This window comes from Sus scrofa, chromosome 4 (genome assembly GCF_000003025.6).
Source record: "Sus scrofa isolate TJ Tabasco breed Duroc chromosome 4, Sscrofa11.1, whole genome shotgun sequence".
NCBI lineage: Eukaryota > Metazoa > Chordata > Mammalia > Artiodactyla > Suidae > Sus > Sus scrofa.
In genome coordinates this window covers 81085027-81106408 of record NC_010446.5, presented here as the reverse complement: position 1 = coordinate 81106408, position 21382 = coordinate 81085027, and the positions used below count along the sequence as shown (strand labels likewise).

The 21382-nt window shown below is 34.0% G+C and overlaps 1 protein-coding gene across 8 annotated transcripts in view; it reads right to left on the bottom strand.

Moving 5' to 3' along the window:
• KIFAP3 (kinesin associated protein 3) overlaps positions 1274–21382 on the bottom strand; it is a 183104-nt gene continuing 162995 nt past the window's right edge. For 3 of the 8 annotated variants that reach the window (XM_021089425.1, XM_021089426.1, XM_021089428.1), the window contains exons 20-21: positions 5987–6055; positions 1274–1877 (exon numbers count right to left, since the gene is read on the bottom strand). In XM_021089425.1, the coding sequence (XP_020945084.1) occupies positions 6010–6055 (46 nt within the window). In that variant the 3' untranslated portion in view covers positions 1274–1877; positions 5987–6009. The remainder of the gene's footprint in view (positions 1878–5986; positions 6056–21382) is intronic. The other 5 variants (XM_005663106.3, XM_005663105.3, XM_021089427.1 and 2 more) reach the window with 2 other exon arrangements.

Below are 21382 nucleotides of genomic sequence, written 5' to 3'. Positions count from 1 at the left end.
AAAATCACAATTTCCAAATCTGTGAAGTCCTAAGATAATGAAAAAAAATGTTCAAGGAGAGTGACCATGTGCACGTAAACTTCAGTGAGCATAGCCCTGGAAATGCTATGAATTTTTGGGGGTGTTCTTCTCAATCAGATTATAATATATGCGGGAAGTTATAGAATGTTTGCTTTATCTTTCTAATAATGTCACTTATTATGTGTATTTAAACTTTGTGCATGAAACAGTAATAAGGCAATATACTTAGTACAGAAGCTACTGGATTGGAAGTATGAAGACAGGTTATGTCACAGACCGAATACATAAGCTTGGGTGTCATTTAATTTCTCCTGATATGTTTTTTTTTTCAACTGAAAGAATTTGATAGTTGTTTCTAAGGCCTTTGCTAGCTTTAATATTCTGTGGTTAAAACAGAAACTAAGGCAAATGTATATGTGTTTTCAGAAAGATCAGTTAGGTTGTGAGTTTAAATTCACAAATCATATCTTAGATTTATTCATTCCCTAAGGAGCATCATATACTTCCTTATATATAGCAGGGAGCTTATCTATTGATTATATTTTAAATTTTTTTGTGATTGGTTCCCCAAATAAGTAGATTGAATTATTTCAAAGACCCTTTCCACACCTACTATTCTATGCTTAAAGTATAAATCAAGCACAATAAATAGTATAGTAGATCAGTAAGATTTTAAATTCATATCTTTGATCTATGTTTTCCCTTCAAAGTCTCATATAAGTCCTTCCATAGTAGGTGCTCAAGGAAATATATGTAGATTACAGTTATCTATTTTATTTGCTCTGTTTTCCAAGTAAAATGTCCATATTGTAACATGAATTATTTTTCACAACTGTCTCCCCATTTCTTACTACCTAAATCTTATAAAAACAATCTTATTAATAAATCATTATTGTCTTTCCATTTCTTACTGCCTAAATCTTACAAAAACGCTTAGAAACAGTTATCTAAGTGAGCAAAATATTTTGTTCCTTAGTTTTCTTCAATGAGACTTACAATTAACTTTTCCATACTTTAGATTTCATGAATAAAATTTTAAAACCCAGTAATAATCTAGTTTCATGTATACTGATAGATGTCCTAGGTTTTTTAAATTAAAATCAGAAATACAAAATTAATTTGAATTAATTGCTTAAGAAACTACTCATAGAACATAGTTATGGTACATGTTCCACTGTTAATCAAAAAACCATAGTTAATAACTTTGGGAAGCAACATATCAGGCACATGGCATGAAATAAAAAAAAGGTGATATTCTTGTAAATTTTAAAGGTAGCACATATATGAACCACTTAAGAGATTTACAAGGGGGAAAAAGGACAGGAAAAAATAAAATTCATATTGCACTCCTAAAAGCATGTAAACTCCTAATGACATACATTAAATAGAAACACATGACTTCTGCTAATTCATTTGTACTTTATGCTTCTTTTTAATAGAAATTAAATTAGTCAATTAATGTACATAATGTAGAGTTTGTTTCCCAGTCTAGTTGCTTTTCAGCATTCACTTTTGAGTCTTAGGGGAAATGTTACTCAGCATTAAGATAAGTGAACAGTGTCAAGTATCAAGTATACTTAACATAGGACAGAAGGGGCTGAAGTTAATCTGGAGCTAATCACATGGAACAGTAAAAAGAAACACAGACCGCAATATTATCAACATGCATTATTAGGCCAAGATTCAAAGCTAAGCTAGACTGCACAGATCTCTTCTAAGCTGAGAGCACACAGGGAAAGGGATGACTTTATCGAGATCCATAGCCATAGTAGTAAGGTTCATCAGGGCGGAATCCGTAAGCTGTAGCAGGGCGTCCAAGAATGCCAACTGACTGGCCAAAGCCATCTATTCCAAGGCTAAAAAAAGAAAAAGAAATAATCAGTTATATTTTTCATCCCAGGGCAGGTCAAGCAAGAAGGCTGGAATTTTATACCTCCAAGATTCTCTTCATAGCAGCAAAACTGATTTATGTAGTTGACTATCATTAACCTTTTTTCTTCTTTAAATTAATATACCCATAAAAATGTGTATAATAAATATTTACTTCTAATAATTTGTGTTAAAAATGTTGAAAGCCTGTTATCAGGTGTCATTCAAGATAAAGATCAGAAAAGTTTCAATAAATTACATTCATATATGGTTTTATGCCAGAATATGAAAATATTTTACATGCTAGCAATTATCAGTAATACACTGCTGGGGAAGGATAAATTAAAACTGTAATAAAATAAATTCTTCTACTTATAATAAGATCTCTTTTTTTATAGGACTAATTCACTATTAGTAAGGACATGGAATTGAGTTCTAGCAGTAATCTTCTCACTCAGAGCAAAATCATAATATAAACCTATGACTAAAAGAATAAGACTAAGATTTTTACAAAATTTGATAGTTGGCCAGATTTGATCTGCAAATTCTTCTGACTCTTCAATGAAAATTTATTTAGTACATGTTTTGAGTGACAGCAAGTTAATTATAAAGTTTGACTCAATTTATTCTATGGAAATAGTAGAAGCCCAAGATAATATTCAGAGTTATACAGGCAGACTGAACCCTGGATAAATTTTAAAAATTATTCTTACATGTTAATAATAATTTATTAAAAATCACGTTTAAGAGTCAAAGAATTATCACTTAGCAAAACGACAAGATATTTATTTTGCCAGGCAAATATGGCAGCCATAACATGCTCATGCATAGCTCATGCAGTGAATGCTAGTGAGCTTATTCCCAATCAAAAGAAATTGTTATGCAGAAATGTAAACTTTAAAAAAATAAATACAAATGAATATTATTTGAGGTAGATTATGCTAGGTAGATAACTTTCCCTTTATCAGCAAAAACTCAATATTATTAAAAATATATTCATTTAGACACTAACTTCCTCTCACAACTCAAAATAAGATTATGCTAAAACACTTAAGAAATAACTATTAAAATGCTAAATTTTAAATAATTTGTGTGCATGTGTGTGTGTTAGAAGTGGAATAAAGGGCATGTAATCCATGCGAATCTACCTCCTAGGAGAATGGAGTTTCTGAAATATAAGGTTTAGGTTAGCATTTGTAGTGAGTGATCCTGGACAAAACAAACTTTCGGGCTCCTTCTATAATTTCTGAAAGTTGTCTGAAATTTTTAAGTCCGAATTTTATTTTGAAATGGCAAAATACAAGGCCCTTTCTACCTTTGTCCCATGGAAAGAAAGATTAAAGTTTCTGATGAAGGGAAATATTACTCTAGAGGTAGATTTAAAGATGTTTTAGATATTTAGTTCATGACTAAGACACATCTGTATCTGTTTAAAATTAGGGGAAATGTTGGCCATTGGAAAATTTTCTCTTGAAGCACTAAGGCTAACAAATACTCATGTATCTAAACAACTGTCAATAATATAAAGAATAACTGTATAGCTTGTGACTTTCAACTCCTTTTTTCGTCTTTCTACTTATTACCTGCCTTCAGCCACTCTTTATGTTTTTTAGTGTCTCTTCTGAGGCTGAACAGCGGCAGACTTAGATAATACTCAAGTTATTTTTGTCTCTGTTTCTCAGTCTAGGGCTGTGGTGCTATCTTTTTCAAGAACTTGGAAACAAGAGGCACATAACTGATCGCTGCACAAGCACCTTCAAAACAGAACATTTCACAGAGGAACAGTATAACTGCAATTTTATCTAAAAGAGGATGATGGAACTGAGAAGGGAGTCTGTTAGCCATGTTGGCATAGAACACCTCAGAGGCAATGTTGGTAGAACCAATCCAAGCAATTCCTTGGGGTGAGTTATAACACCATCAGGGTATCTGACTTTTCTGGCAGGCTTGTTCCTCATTGAGGAAAGGACCTTAACAAAGGTTCTGCACCTGAAGTCATTATACATTCAAACTCCAAAACTCTTTTTATTTCTACGACCAATAGGCAAACTTCTGACTACTGTTTTCTCATGTGGCTTGCCAACAGAGTAAAAAAATAAACTTAGACATTATCTAGGTGATAGTTATACTTCCACTGTAAATCGACAAATGAATATTCTGCTTTTTTAAAAAAATATGTCAGTCACATTTTTTGGTAAGAATATGCATCCCCAAGTCAGTCAAAGTAAGATCAAACCTTGAACACTGATGAGTTAGTTTCTGAGCCTGTGAGTTTACTGTGATAAACTTCCATTTATGTACTCAACAGTTAACCCAGAGACATCTATCTGTGTGTACTACAATGGACAAGATAGCATTTTTTGAACGTCCACAGATATGATTTGGGAAAACTTTTCAAATAGGAAAATTTGGAACCAATTCTTAAAATGAGTTTTTCTTAAATTTTCCGTCATGTATCACAGATCAGCTTGCTGTTTAAAGAATATTTGAAACATTATGACCAGTTTGGATGGTACTTTGACATAAATCTTAGATCCTTTTGTATTAGGAAAGATCAACTATATCCCTACAATGAATATCTTTTAAATAAAATTCCTTCTGAAATAGAATAGTTTGATTCTTTAGTCATTCACTTGGTTTTCACATACTGGGGAAATTGGACTCAGGACGCTAAAACTTGGAGACAGATATTCTTCTGGGACATGTGGACTTACTCTACTTTCTTCCTAGGAAGGCCTAACAAGTTTTCCCAACAGAAGCAGACAGATTACATAAATTCTTCTGTAAGGGAATAGAAACATAAATATAAAAGGGAAGTGTTAAAGCAAAAATTGTCTTTTCTTGATCCACTGAACCTTAGAGTTCATGGTATTAAAGCCACTTGAATGCCCTCACTAGGGACCCTGAGAACAAAGGGAACTAAGTTGTGATATGCTGTACCTGCTCTTGCCCTGTGTGACCATTCTACTTCAGGTAAGAGTTTATATATTTTGATATTTATATTGGAATTTAATCCAACACTGCAATGTGTGTTTCTGTATGCACATATTCTTTTCCTGGTATATAAAAAAGCTGTGTGTCCCTTTAAATTAAAATATGCCACTACTAGAACACTTTTTCTTTATCAGACTAATTATGTAGTGTCATTTAACTTTTATCCTCAATGTCGTGATATCATATTTTGGACCTTTAAATTAGAAAAATACCAAAATGCAGTATCTCTTTGAAAATATATAATTCTAGTCTAAAGAAAATTGCCCCCCCCATCTATCTGCTATTAAGTTTTATGTCTCAAAAACAATGATTTTGGGATAGCTAGAAAAGATGACAAATTCTTCATAAGTAAAAAAATATATTTAAAATTCAACATTATTTCCCTTTTGGCACAGTGGGTTAAGGATCTGATACTGTCACTGCAGTGGCCTGGGTCTCTGCTGTGGCTCAGGTTTGATCCCTGGTCCAGGAACTTCTATACACTGTGGGTGCAGCCAAAAGAAAATTCAATCAACAAATGCAAAAACGTATCTAGATTTTATTTTTAAATAAACATTTAGAAATCTAATTAGCATTCAGCAAGCAGAAGACTACATTTTTCTGTAATATTTACAAGGCTTCAAACAAATTTTATCTTTTTTTTTTTGGTCTTTTGGAGGACCGCACCCGTGGCACATGGAGATTCCCAGGCTAGGAGTCCAATTGGAGCTGTAGCCACTGGCCTATGCCAGAGCCGCAACAACACCAGACCTGAGCCATGTCTGCGACCTATACCACAGCTCATGGCAACGTCAGATCCTTAACCCACGAGCGAGGCCAGGGATAGAACCCGCAACCTTATGGTTCCTTGTTGGATTCGTTTCCCCTGAGCCACGATGGGAACTCCCAAACTAATTTTAAATGGCATTCATTAGAATTCTAAATTAGAGATGATTCAGAAGGGGGTGAGGGGATAGAATTTCAGACATAACAAGTGATGCTTCACATGCAGCACATTACAAAGGGAATGGCAGCAAGTAAGGAATCCTAGGCACTCTGAGGCTCTCATTAAATTTCTTTGCCAGAGCTGACATTCCTGTACAAAGGGTAGAAAATCACCTACCTCTGGCTGTTTGTGAGGCTTAATTAGTGCATATTTGCAAAGCACTTTGAAATCCTTGGGTGAAAAGTGCTGCATGAGTGAAAAGTATTGTCATTATTGCATTAAAGTTAGATAAAAGCAACACAAGTTTTTTTTTTTTTCCTTTGAAATTTCCAAGTCAGCAAATGAATGCAAAGCAAATAACGCGTGTATTAGTGGACGCTATGGGAAAAAAATAAAAGGATACATTCAAGCCAAGTTCTCTTTTACTAGGCTCAGAGAATCTTTGACTTGGAAACATTTTTAGAAATAATCTAGTCTATCATTTCATTCACAACATCCTTGGCAGGGTCTATCTATACAGTTCCTGTAGTTCCTGTTAGAACACCTCTAGAAATAGAGTACTCACTACATTCTTAAGGCAGTTCAATCACCTTCTCAAACCACGTAAGAAGCTTAGTTTTTCTTTACTATGGCTATTTCATAACTCTCATTTAATCAATCCTCGTCTCTAAAATCATTTGTTCGAAAATATTTCATTTTTTTCAGTATTTATCTTAAAATAAAGAAGCTGAAAATAGTAGTACTTATGACGTGGTCTGAAACCACTACAGAATACAATGAGATCCCATTTTGGACTTGCTAATGTAAGCCAAAACTGTATTGACCTTAAAATATTTAAAGAGTCATTACAACAAAATGGCTTAGAGAGACTGTATGTGTATACTTGTGTTTATGTATACGCTCAGACACACATGAACTATGTAACTTATAACTATCACATTGAATTTCATTTTTTTGTCTTTTTTTTTTTTAGGGCTACACCCATGGCATATGGAAAATCCCAGGCTAGTTGAATCAGAGCTACAGCTGCAGGCCTACACCACAGCCACATCTAAGCAATGTCAGATCTGAGCCGCATCTGTGACCTACACTGAAGCTCACGGCAACGCTGGATCCTTAACCCACTAAGCAAGGCCACAGATCAAACCCATATCCTCATGGATACTAATCAGATTTGTTTCTGTTGTGCCATGATGGGAACTCCCTGAATTTCATCTTTTTAGTTTAGGTCTTTCTTTGGGGATTCTATTCTCCCTAAGACAAAATCCTTTATGACAATATTTATAAATAGGGAAGACTGGGATTCTTTGGGGATTGTCAAGTGAAAGGAAACAGCTCCAGGATATTACAAAATTGTATGAAATAATTCAGAAATAGTCTTCTAGAGAAGTTCATTCTTTTTATCAATTACTCCTATATACCTGATGATAGAATCAAGATCACAATGTTTATTTTCTTTTCTAAGTAGATTATAAATTGATTATCATAGTAATTTCAGATTTACTATGATAAATTTAGGGAAATTCAGGTCTATATAATAGTGAACCTCTGTACATCCATCCACTCATCCATTCAAATAGTATATAAGTTCACAGTGTTTTTAGTGTTGAAAGTTAATGTTAAAAAAAAAGGTGGGAGTTCTTGCCGTGGCACAATGGATTAAGGATTGACTGCAATAGTTCAGGTTGCTGCAGAGGCATGGGTTCAATCCCCAGCCCAGCACAGCGGGTTAAAGGATACATCGTTGCTGCAGCTGCAGCTCAGATTCAATCCCTGGCTGGGGCATTTCCATATGCTACGGGTGCAGCCATTAGAAAAAAAAAATGTGGTGCTGGGAAGGCAATAATAAATAAGACATGGTCCCTGGTCATGAATTGGAGGCAACTAACATGGGAGAAAATTCTGATATTAATATGTCGTACTACTCCTGTATATTTATAAATTACTATAGAGTAAACCAGGACCAAATACTTAATATAATGTTAAAGTGCTTTAGAAGTATGTACAAATTGCTATAGGAGAATCTTAAGGACTAGAAAGTCTACAGAAAATACCTTGATTTTAATATATCTGTCACTTTCTGACATTATATTTTATTTTTGTCTTTATTTCCTATTAAAATGTAAGCACCATGAACGGTGAGAGCTATCTTCTTCACTGTTACCTCACTAGCATCTAGTACTGTATCTGATATGAAGGGGGATTTCAAAAAGTCTGACTGCATGAGTGGATGAATCTTAAAGGACAAGCAGGATTTCTCAAGAGAAGAGAAAAAATTCCTGACAGTGTGGCAGCCTGAGTGAGAGAGAGAAAGGGCTGAAGTATAGCAAATGATTTGTTAAGGTTAAAGTCTTAGGCTTACAATGTAAGCGGTAGCAGGAGATAAAGCTAGAAAGGAAGGTTAGGACTAGATTTTGGAAATTCTTGATATGCTGCACTAACAACCAAATACTTTTGGAGAGTTGTCAATGATTTTTAAGAAGGGAACAATTTACTTCTATGTTTCAGAAATATAAATGGCATAACAAGGGGTTGAGAGGCAAAAGTAAGGGGAACACTTAAGAGAACATTATGGCTGTCCATATGCGAAGTAATGAGAGCTTGTGGAGGGACTGGCAGAACTAACAATGAACAAATATGCTACATTTTGTGACAAAAAATGGTATCTTTTCTTTAGAAATGGATTTTTTAAAGTTATAATTTTACTATTTGGGAACTGAGAATGAAGAGAAAGAATGTCAAAATTGGCTAAAAATTTTAGAGGTTATAGTTAATTGGAATGAAACAATTTTTGCCCCATTAATATGGGAATATGTGCCATCAAATAACTAAGAGGCTGTATATTCTATAAGATGAAATCAGACTGAAGTAGTTTGCCTCTGTATTGAATAGGAAGAGATGGACTATTCTGGCAGAATAGAACATCTTTTTTCTCTTGAAATACATGTATATAGCAACAAGAGAAGTGTGGACTGAAGGAGATAATGCCTATAGCATTCGTATTATTAAATCGAGACCTAAATGTTTGCAATTTATAGACCAACCGCTAGATGGAGAGCTTGTCTTATCACTGAGTACCATATAGTTTTACAAAGGTTTAAAACAACCTTTATCAAATTTAAACTGCTCAGCATATTTAATATTGATAGAATGTGGTTTTCATTGCCTTTTCATATAATCGATGTCTTCAGTTTATAGATGTGAAATAATTTAGAGTTAAATAGGAATCTCTCATTCAAAGGCAAAAAAATTTGGGGAATGTGGAAGGCCTATGAAAATGACATGCTGATTGACTTGGACACTGAAAAACATAATGCACATGCATGTTAAAGTATTACTTTTATAGGATAAATTACAAAATTTTCATTCAACCTGTCAATAACATCTCATTTCTATAACTTTATATGTAACACATATATATTTTAGGGTACTTAAAGGTGTTACTTGTTGCTTTAGACTTGAGTATTATTGAGAAAACAGCAATTAAAGCAGTTTCTTAATGTTTCACCAATATATAACAAATTTAGCTATCATTTTCCATTTAGTTTTCGTTTACCATTATATGCATGGTTATTAATTTCTCCTTTTTTATGATAAAACTAAATGGTTAAAAAATCTTGAAGAATCATATTTTTAGTGACACCTAATATTTTCCTCAAAATTAAGGCTAAATGATAGGAATAGTGGGAAGTTGTATCTGAAGTCCTCATCTGGAACTCATTAAAAAATTTTTTCTGAAAAAGACATCTGTCAGTTCTAAGGGGAAAATACCACCTTGGGGACAAATCCTTTCAATTTAGTTACTATACTGAGATGCTTCAGATAAAAACTAATTTGTACTAATGATGGAGGAAGCAGGTATAAAACAGTCACTGATTTATTCCAAATGGAAAGAAATTCTATTTCACTGATGCTCTTCTAATGCCGTTCAATTTGCAATTCTCTTTTTATACACCTTAATCAGTATTTAACCCATCTCCAGAGTCTATTTTAAATATTATATTTTTTATGTGGAGATGTTACGCTTTTCATATTATATCATTATTACGTAAGTTTTTTTATCCCTTTACATTAAAAAAATTATAGTTTCCTTGAGATTCTTCTATTAACTTTAGTTCTTGGGCATCCTCTTTGTTGCCTCTGACAATTGTTCAACTTCAGGTTTGTTTTTTTTTTTGCCTGTCTGCTGGTCCTTGAGCTTGGAAATATTCCTACAGAGGTTCTGTATTTGTTTATAATATATCAAGGCCCTGGGGATTTCGCTGTCCTGAAACAACTTTAATGATAATTTCTTGACTTGGGATTCCCTGAATTAGATGTATAGTATAAATTCTGACCCCATGAGTGTACTTGGAACAAGCGTATGATTCCTCTTCCTCATGAATGACTGACTATCCTCCCCATCTAGGGCTGTAGGGCAGAAGACAAGTTTTGGTTTTGTGAATTAAAAGGGCTAGTGAATCAAAATCTAATCCTCTTTTCAACTGATGAGAAAAAGGCAGCTCTTTGAAGTTCTAGGCTTTATATAGGGCATCAGTTCCATCTTCCTGTATTATGTAACCTGTACCTAGTTCAGTATTCTTGTGGTGGCTCTTGTGTGTGTGTGTGTGTGTCTGTGTGTGTGTGTGTGTCTGTGTGTGTCTGTGTGTGAATTTGGTCATGAATTATAACTTTTTGTTATATTTTGTCCACCTTTTCTATATCTATATAGGACATGGGTCTTCCAAGTCAGCTCGAGGATGGACCTCCAGTCCATCTTGCTAGAAGTCCCTTCCATTTTACTCTCATCTCTTTGCACATCTAAGGAAAGAATTTATAAACCTTGTATTCCTGTAGCTCAAATTTAGCTTTCTTGAAAGAACAATAACTTGAGAGAAATAACTGGAGCCATTAGAAGGTGTTTTCCTTCTCCTTATTTGTAGCAATTAACTGAAAAAACACTCTAATAGGTGCTTAATAGAGGCCGTCAGATGTGATTATGAAGCTGAAGGGAATACTTATTGAAACCTGTAATGGTCTCAAATTTTTTACATCAATCATTCAATGAAATTATACAATCTAGTCATCTTTAACTTCCACTTCTTCAATTAAATACAAGGACTTCTTGAAATTAGCAGTTCTATAATATCTAGCAATGCCTCATTTCACACCACCAAATGTTAAGGGAACTTGCTGAACTACTTAAGTAACCCCTAGGTCAATAAACTGAGTCATTAGCACCTCCTTTAAATAATTGTTTGTCTGTTACTGGTTCAGCATTTATATAATCTGTCATAATACTTTGATTTTTTTTAAGGTACAAAAATTACTGCTGTAGGCTTAAAGTAGAGAATTTAAGTAGCGATGTTTTCACAGTGATAGTTTAACTATACTGTCTGGTACTGAGTGAGTTAAAGCCTGAACACCACAGCTAATTACTATGTAATGCTAACCTTAGTTGCTGGTTCATTTTGAGACTCTTTAAAATATGAACTGTGTATTTTACCCCTATGCACTCTCTTAATGATTTGTTTTTTTAGACTGAAATCACTTCCAGCCATCAGTTAGACTCTTGGTCTCTACATATGCACTTCTCCAAGCACAAATATTTCTTTTTCCTATTGGTCTGCCAGCTCTGTCAGAGCAAATTTCACTTTAAACTAAATGCTATGATACTTAAAACCTCTTGGATTACCCAGGCTGCTAGTGTGATCTATGACCTTCCAAGAATGACAGCTGAACTTTCCAATTTGCTTATACTGCTTGGGGAACTAAAAGCACATGCCAAAGAGGAAAATGTTTCTGATGTTGAACAGAGAGGAGAGTTCTTGTTGGAGGTGGGAGCAGGAGACTATTAAGTACTGAAAAATACTAATAAGAAATGAAAAGAAACTAAACATGCTGCAAAATCTAAGAGCTAGAACATAATTCAAAAGTTAATGCTAGTATTAAAAACTTTTTAGTCCAGTTGCAATATGAATAATGACCTTCAGTTACTGAAATTTAAACACCAACCAGAATCTAAAAATGATAATGTACTATCAAAATGAATGAGTTCAAGAGATAGAATATAAAATTATCGCAAGTACTATACAAAATGGGCTATATCAGCTTCCCATCTTTCTTTATAAAGCAGAAATCTGACATACGGATATGATCAAAGAGGTAATATTGCTATCTAATATGCACGCTACCCCCACTGACATGTTGTTTTCTTGTGAATTAAAAATTAATGTTAAGCTTCTATTAAAACGTCTCCAAAGTCCTTAAATAAATAATACAGTTTGAGGATATTTTTATCCATATAAAGAAACTTTTAACTTTCTTTTACTACCTTACATAAGAAGTGGATAAATGTTAGTTATAAAAAAAAATCTAAAAAATCTTATCAACCATAAGCTTAATACGAAGTTTCTAATTTACGCCCTGGTCTACTAATTCATTTATCTGTCTCAATAATTTTTAGGCCAAATAGTCTGAAAATTACTTTGGCTGATAAAAATCAAGTAGTTATAAAGACTTTTTTGTAGCTAAAACAAACTAAGTAATATTTTTCTAAAATTGAGGGCACAAGTATGGGTAATAGAAACTATATTTAAATAAATTAAAAGTGCGTGTTCTTAAATAGCTAAGCATAAAACATTTGAAAATTTGACTCTAAATAAATTTATAATACAAAATATACAACAAAAGGCATATCCTTGCATTATATTTCATTTTTTTAATTAAAAATTTTTAATGAATGATTTTTTAAATAATAATAACAACAGTAACTTTTTTTGGCCACACTGTGTAACAGCCTGATGTGGGAATCTCAGTTCCCAGACCAAGTATTAAACCTGGGCTGCAGTGGTGAAAGTGCTAAGTCCTAACCACTACACAACCAGGGAACTCTCAAGACTCTTTAAATTGGACAGTGCTTTACAATTTTCAAAAGTTTCACACATATGATTTCATATAATCCCATAACACTTTTCTCCTTCATCCCTATCTTGCCTCTCCCTCCTTTCCCTCTCCCATTGGTAACCACTACTTTGTTCTCTATATCTGCAAGTCTGCTTTTTGTTTTATTCACTAGAAGCCCCATATACGTGATATCATATAGTACTTGTCTTTGTCTGACTTACTTACTTAGCATAATATAAACATCTATGTTGGGCAGTGTTATATAAATACTTTCAGTCACTAATATGTAATCAATACAAATCATATATATATATTTCATAGTTATTTAGTGTCTCCTAAAGCATTTAGGATCTCAGTATACTATATAATACACTAATATTGTATTTAGCACTAGAAGATGAGGTACTAAAGTAAATCTCTACTTTTAAATTTCATAAACTCTTCTGGTCCTTGAAAATACCTTTGTTATATGTCTGTATTAAAAAAAGAGGTAAATTCACTTGCTACTTAGGTCTAGCCTAATTATATTTTTTAAATTTTTTGTCTTTTTAGGGCTGCACCTGTGACATATGTAGGTTCCCAGGCTAGGGGCTGAACTGGAGCTGTAGCTGCTGGCCTATGCCACAGCCATAGCAATGCCAGATCCAAGCTGCATTTGTGACCTACACCACAGCTCACAGCAACACCAGATCCTTAACCCACTAAGCGAGGCCAGGGATCGAACCTGCAACCTCATGGTTCCTAGTCGATTTGTCTCCACTGAGCCACATCTGGAACTCCATGTCTAGGCTAATTTTAGATTGTCAAGATACGGAGAGACTGAGTCATCCTGATCAACAAAAGTGTACTCTCCTGATGATGAAACACGTATTTCTAATATCTTCATAGCATGGGGCTATGCACCCTTTGAACGCACACTGCCTTGACACCAAGCAAATTCAGTGTAGACTAGAATATAGAGTTTATGATTTTAACAATTATTTTTCTGACATAACTTATTACCATATTTTAAGTTAATTTTCAAAGAAACATATGGGAACTTTTTTTTTTTTTTGTCTTTTTGCTATTTCTTTGGGTCACTCCCATGGCATATGGAGGTTCCCAAGCTAGGGGTCGAATTGGAGCTGTAGCCACTGGCCTACGCCAGAGCCACAGCAACGCGGGATCCGAGCCGCGTCTGCAACCTACACCACAGCTCACGGCAACGCCAGATCATTAATTAACCCACTGAGCAAGGGCAGGGATCGAACCCGCAACCTCATCGTTCCTAGTTGGATTTGTTAACCACTGCGCCACAACGGGAACTTCAACATTATAGTTTTTTTTTTATCGTTGGTATAATAAAAGCATTTTTCTCCCTTAAGGACTGGCAATTATAAATTTAGCAAAACTAACTTAAGTATGAACTTATTAACTCCTGCATTTTATTAAAGTTAGTGGGGTGGAGTGATCTCAAAACCAGAATATGGATATGATTTATGTCTCTATTGATAAAATTTGTTTCAACTATATGTATAACTGTGTCATGATTTATTTATTTTTTTTTGTAAAATAAGAATGATGGCTATCCCTTTTAATATCTGCCTTAAGATTATTATACTTCCAAGTCTCTTACAAGAATAGTACAAAAACTCATAGTGTATATTTGGTGTTATTATTGCTATGACATATGAAAATGATACAGCCTTCTTTAAAAATACTTAAGAAATTCTGGCTTCTGCCATATAATCTAAGAAATTCTGGCTCTGCCATATAACCCAGGTGTTAAGAGATACTCTATCATACTTGGCATGCTTCTTACACATGCTTTTTGTTTGCCTTTACAGGGCTCTTACATAATTCATAGAGATTTATACCTCCACATAGGCAACTAATTGCTGTTGCACTAAAATAATGCCATGGCCAATCATATCTTCCTTTACCATAGTGAGACTGGACTGCTTGTATAAATAAAATTATTCAATCAAAATCCTTCAGATTCTATGTCAAGACTGATGCAAATGATACAACACCTTTAGGGATGACTAATACTGGCAAAGTCTCTTTACATGTTTTTTTCATCTTATTTTATATTTAGGGAGTTTGTTTTGAAAGCAGTAAATCAAGAGTAAGGTTTTCAGTTATTTCACACAAATCATCACTTCCTACATTGCATACATTCCTGTACTTAGGTTTATTGCCACAGTGTTTGGCTTTTCTTTGAAAAGGGCACAGGTCATGGACGTGTTTAGGGTGGGGTATATTCATTCTGCGATGTTCTCTGTCTTGGGGTTGTGCCAACCTGAAAGTCTGGGACATATAAGCAAAGCTGGGCAATTATGAGAAGAATTCTTCATGGATATGGGAATGTACCATACATATTAGAGATTACATGCAACATAGGATTTTAAGCATTATTTTCAGCTAGCCCATGGGTATTTTATCTATATTAGCTATTTCAGGTATGCGGGACAAGGGGAGATTAAAAATTGATTTATTTAAAATAACTATGGTGTCCACTTGTTGATAGCAAATAGTACTTCCCTCCTCCAGATTTTAGAGAAAAAGCCAAGATGCAACTGTAGGATATTGACAGAGTTTCTGTTTTCCCCTTAGAGTATACAGAAAATGAGCTGAATTACAACAGTCCAATATTTATAAAGTCCTTAAAATCAGGAAACCTTTTTCAAAAACTTTTTGAGATCTTTTAACAATTCCTGCTTATTTACCATCTCAAAAGAGATCTCGGTATGAAGTTTCAGGACCTATGTAAATATAGCTTTATGGGGTTTAAGTTACAGTTGCAATTTAAAAATTTACTTGCCTAACTATGGTTAATAGAAGCTTCCTCCCATCCTTTCACATTTGAGGGGCTCTAAATTAGGCACTTGATACTGTCCACACAAATCTGGATTCCTTTTTAAGATTGCTTTGCTTTTTAATTTCTGACAGGCCAATATGAAGGTGGTTTGTTTTTGGCTGGAAAAACCTGAAATGGAAGGAATTTCTGAAAAAGTGGGATGTTATCAATTTTAAATAAATCTAAACAAAGAAAATAGGGTTAAATATATTAAAGTATGTTATATTATTTGAGAGAGAATGCTGACTTATGTCCACAAAAGAAAATATATTCAGGAAATCACTAATTATGTTTCTCTTTGTAAATTTATTCAAGACTGATTATTTAAGATCTTTAACTTTTACTAAGGGTAAAAACAAAACAAAACAAAAAACAACCCCCCCCCAACCATTTATTGATTGTGTCTCTCTGGTCTGAAATATATAGCTTTTACATAAAAACCAGCATAGACATACACAGATTTTATATTCACTAATAATTAACTTTAATGCTAAAAGTATAGTTTAGAAAAATACTAATCATTCTTCTCAAATACAAAAACAAAGTAGCACTTGAAAACAGATTCTATTATAGAGTGGCACACTCATCTTTTCGAATCTTTTTTTTTTTACACTTGCCTTTGTCTTTTTATTGTTGTTGTTAAATCAGATGCAAATTCACATCTTTCCCTCCAAGGACATTTATCATAAAAATCACATTTGGGGAGTTCCTTGATGGCTCAGTGGGTTAAGGATTCAGTGTTGTCTCTTCTGTGGCTTGAGTCACTGCTGTGGTATAGGTTTGATTCCATGCCAAGGAATTTCTATCTATTTACTTATATTAATTTTTTATATTACTCAATGAATTTATTACATTTATAGTTGTACAATGATCACCACAACCCAAATCTTTCTGAAGTAGGTCTGAGTTCTATTTAGTTGGCAGAGGCACTGAGCACTTATGAGATCATCAGGTGCTTTGGGTTACTACTGAAAGACTGAATATTGGCCTAATGTTCGTCCAGTATAATCTACAGGATTATAGCCCATAATTAGTCCCCTTAACTCAAGACTTCCTTTTCATTTCCATAACCACCAATGGAGGTTTAGTGCATTTTTTAATAGATGAGAAAATGTAATGCATTTTAACAAATCTAAAACTCTTTCAATTAAAAGTTTTGAGAATTCATCAACAGCTACAATATCAGCATTAAAAAAAGATCAGCGACTAAAATGGTTTGTCACTTGCTCCTTTAAGAATATCTGTCTACCTATCTACTTAACACCTACCTACCTATGTAAAATAAAAGGTTTCTACTCAATACACCTTTGCTCATGAGATGGGAGGCATCAGAAATCAACACTTACATTGAACTTTTTGACACAATGTCTCTTCAAATCTTATGATTATTCAAATTATATTTTATAGGATCACTGATATGTTTCTAAAGAGGCATTATCTCTATTACAAAGTTACAAAAAGCTGCTGTCTGAACTAATCTCTCCAAAGTGCTCACTGTTACATGGAAGTAACTAAATCTAGTGAATAACTAGACCACTGAAGTATGATGTCTTATTAAATAGACTATATAACTCAAGAGGTTGTATTTAAATAATAATGTGATTATGTGTCAAAAATTGCACTGCTTAGGTTAAAATGCAAAAATATAAATCTATAAATCTGTTTATTTCTATCTAAAAAATTCACAGTATCTTTTAAAATTATTATTTCTTACCAGCTCTGAGATATCCCTGACATATCGTATTGTCGTTAGATTATCTGATTTTAACAGTAATAAGTTAATAAATGATAACACTCCATATATCATGCTTTAAAAAAAGTATATATTTAGGATATGGCATTCTTCTCTAATGGGTAATTATGTGTCCTCTAAAGATTAAGGTCAATTCAGAAATGTTTAAGATGTTTAGTTCATCGGAACATACACACGCTTATTTAATCAAGGTGTGAAAATTACATAAAAGTTAGAAACAAGCAGAAGATCACTGATGTCTAAAAACTGACGCTGAACTTAGTATTAATTTCCTAATTCTTTTTCTAAGCCTGATAATACTAATACCTTTAAAGATTTAAAAAAATAAAGAATAATAAATGGGATAATTTAAGCCATCTAAAAAATTATCTTTTAACCAGGAGCTATGAGCTTATCAGTGGGAAAAGGACTACTGCTTATTGATATGAATCCCTAGAGCCGATCAAAGTGTTTCTAAAAGTTTACTGAATAAATTTTAAGTGCTAGAAAGAAAATATTAAATGCACATTCTTACCTTAATTACATTTTTATTTAATGTTCTATAAAGTTAATTTCATTTGTCATCATGGAACTTCAAGTAAAAATCAAAAATATCTTTTGGAAATAAAAAGAATGGTATGCTATACTTCTGATCTACTGATTATCAACAGGTCACTAGGTCTTAACTTAATGTTAAGTTAATTTTAACTATTAACAAGATTAAAAAAACCTTTTATTCTTTTTAAGGATGGGGCAGAATTTGTTTCAACCAAACACAGGCTATTTGATAATGAAAATAAATATAAAACTTCTAATGTTGGGAGATTACACATTTCTTTTGGCAATAAAAAATTTTATAATGCTGGAAAATGCTTACATTCAGTACAGATACATTCAACTGGATATGTGGCAGCATAATACAGGTATACTAAGAATTTCTTATCTCAATCTCAACTATAAAGGCAATTATATTTATACATCATAATATTGCAATTCAAAAGGCAGTTTTTATGTTATATAGGTTATCTTTAAAAATACCTTTGAAAAGATCACAATGGTTACTCTGGGGAAAAATGGACTGCAAGGGAAGGTAAATGTGGAGGCAGGGAAGTTAATTAGTTTATTTTGGATGGTTCAGGTGACAAGTGATGGTGGCTTGGACTAGGGTACTAATGGTGGAAATGTAAAGGCCAAATTTGAGACATAGTCTAGAAATGAAGACAACAGGATTTGCAGATGGCTTGCCTTGGGGAGAGTAGTAATGGCAAAGAAAAGAGAGGAACCAGGGAAGACTCACAAAGTCCATGGCTTGAACTACTTGGATGGTGGTGAGATTTCCTGAGATGGAAGATTAGGGAAGGCACCTATTTGTATCAAAATCAAAAGTTTTGTCTGATGATTATATTAAGCAATCAATAGGATAGCTTAAAAAGTGAGAAGAATAAGGCTGGTGCTAAGAGAAGAGGCATCAGACAAAAATACAAGTCTACAGATAGTATTTAATGTCAGGGGATTTGGATGAAATCCTCTAGGTAGTAGGTGGAGGTAGAGAAGAGGGCTCCCCAGAATAGTATGGCTAGAGATCAAGGTTGAAGCCCTGAAGTAAGCAGCATTTAAAGGCCAAAGGAGGAGGAATATATGGCAGAGAATACTGAGAAGGAATGGAGAAGAGCTTGGGATGAAAATCAGAAAAATAGGGTATCTTGAGAGCTGAAAAGAATTCAGAAAGCAGGGCCTGGACATCTGTGTCAAACACTCCTGAGAGTTAAAGATGACAAAAGTCTATGGATTTTGCATATGAAGATAGCTTGACAAAGCTGGAGAAACAGAGTGAATAGGAGTCTTATGAGATGTACTATATGAAGAGAAATGAGAAATGGGTAGTAGTTGGAATGTGATGTGAGGGCAAAGAGAGTTTAACTTTGGAGATTCTACATTGTGTTTATGTGCTGACAGGAATGATCCAGTAAAAGGGAAAAGAATGATGACATGAAAGAAGTCCTCAGGAAGGCAAGAAGGGATGGGGTTCTGAGTAAAATGAACTGATTGGACTTTGAAAAAAAAAAAAGGACTCTTCCTTCACTGTAACAGAGGGAAGAGAGGGAGGTGGGGTAAAAATAAAGCATAGACACTGGGAGGTGGGAAGATAACCTTGGGTAAGTTGTTTAATTCAATAAGCTTCAGTTTTCTTAATATTGCCTTCCCTGAGCTGTTGTGAAGATCAAATTAGATAAGAGGAATAGAAGCAGCAATCAGCATACTGCCTGGCACTCAGTCAATATATTTCACTAAATGCCAGCATTATTATTAATCAACATATCTCAGATTATAGGCAGATTTGAAACCATTTTAGAGGATACCATTTCAAACAATGGTTAGAGTAAAGATTAAGTCTGTGTGGTATTGAAGCCTGCATTGTTTCTGTTCCTTTCCAGTAACTTCATTTAAAACTGGACTGGATGGTTCATGTTTCAGAAACAAACTTTTTGAGCAGTTTCACTTATTTAAGATTTGTTTTTTAAAGAATAAGAGCAATAAAAACTTTAAAAAATTAATGTTCATTTTGTGCAGAAATTTTCTGTGGACTTTCAAGTCCAGAATTTTGGATGGATTATGGACTGTCTGATGCAGATTTAAAACAGCAGAAAAACAAAGGAGCAAACTATAGAACAGATCCCACCACTCCCACATACAGTCTAGAATTGTCCCACCATTTTTTGCCTCCGCATGCAAAACTATCATGTTATAAAGCACAGGAAGACAGGCTTATTTGAAAACACAATTTTAAGAGTAGAAGCTACAATTTTAATGTTCAACATTGCTGTATTATGTCAGATACCTTCTGAGAAGGCTTACCTAGTGCTGTACCTCCCTCTCTCTGAAAAATTTCAAGCTGTTCTTTTCTTACCCTCCTTTCTTATTGGGGTACCTAACAGATGGCACTTTCCTAAAAGTTGGTTCTCTCTCTCTCTCTCTCTTTTTTTTTTTTTTTTTTTTTTTTTTTTTTTTTTTTTGTCTCTTTGCCATTTCTGCAGCATATGAAGGTTCCCAGGCTAGGGGTCTAATCCGAGCTGTAGCCCCTGCCACAGCAACGTGGGATCCGAGCCACGTCTGCAACCTACACCACAGCTCATGGCAACGCTGGATCTTTATCCCGCTGAGCGGGGTCAGGGACCGAACCTGCGACCTCATTGTTCTTAGTCAGATTTGTTTACCACTGAGCCATGACGGGAACTCCAAGGAAAGGTTGTTTTTGTTTGTTTTGTCTTTTTCGAGGGCCGCTTGTGCGGCATGCGGCACGTGGAGATTCCCAGGCTAGGGGTCTAATCGGAGCTATAGCTGTCAGCCTAAGCCAGAGCCACAGCCAATGGGGGATCTGAACTGCGTCTGTGACCTATACCACAGCTCATGGCAACGCCAGATCCTTAACCCACTGAGCAAGGCCAGGGATGGAACCCGCCACCTCATGATTCCTAGTCGGATTCAGATTTGTTAACTACTGAGCCACGATGGGAAGGTTTGGTCCTCTGTTTTATCAGAAGATCTGACTTTACCTCTCCAAATTTAGAATATTATTCTGAGTTTCAATACATTTTTACTTATTGTTTTTATGATAGTTATTTAAATCAATGAGTATTATACACTGTTGATTTATCCCAACATTTTGACTTTCATGAGAATAGAAATAATTTAATCTGTGAAAACAGATGGCTAATAAAACATTAACTGATTTCAATGGTGAGAAACTAGAAGCAGATTTTAAAAATATATTTTACAATATTTCATAATAAAATATACTTATTCATGGATATCATCTAAAATGGCATTCTAGAAAGTGAATTTCTTGACAGAGATAAGCTCCAGTTGTCAATCACAACTTGATAAGACAGTTTAAAGATAAAAGGTATAAGTGAAAAATAAATTTAACAATGTACACTAACTGAATCAATTAATGGTTCAACTAAGAGGTTTCATTGTAGCAAAAATAATTGAGATTTTATTTATTTCAGGGTGAAGATGTGTACATTTAATAATATATAAAATTCAGTTTGCTTAACTGTGATTCTGAATTTCCATTTATTTATTCAACAGATATTTATAATATTTCCAATATGTG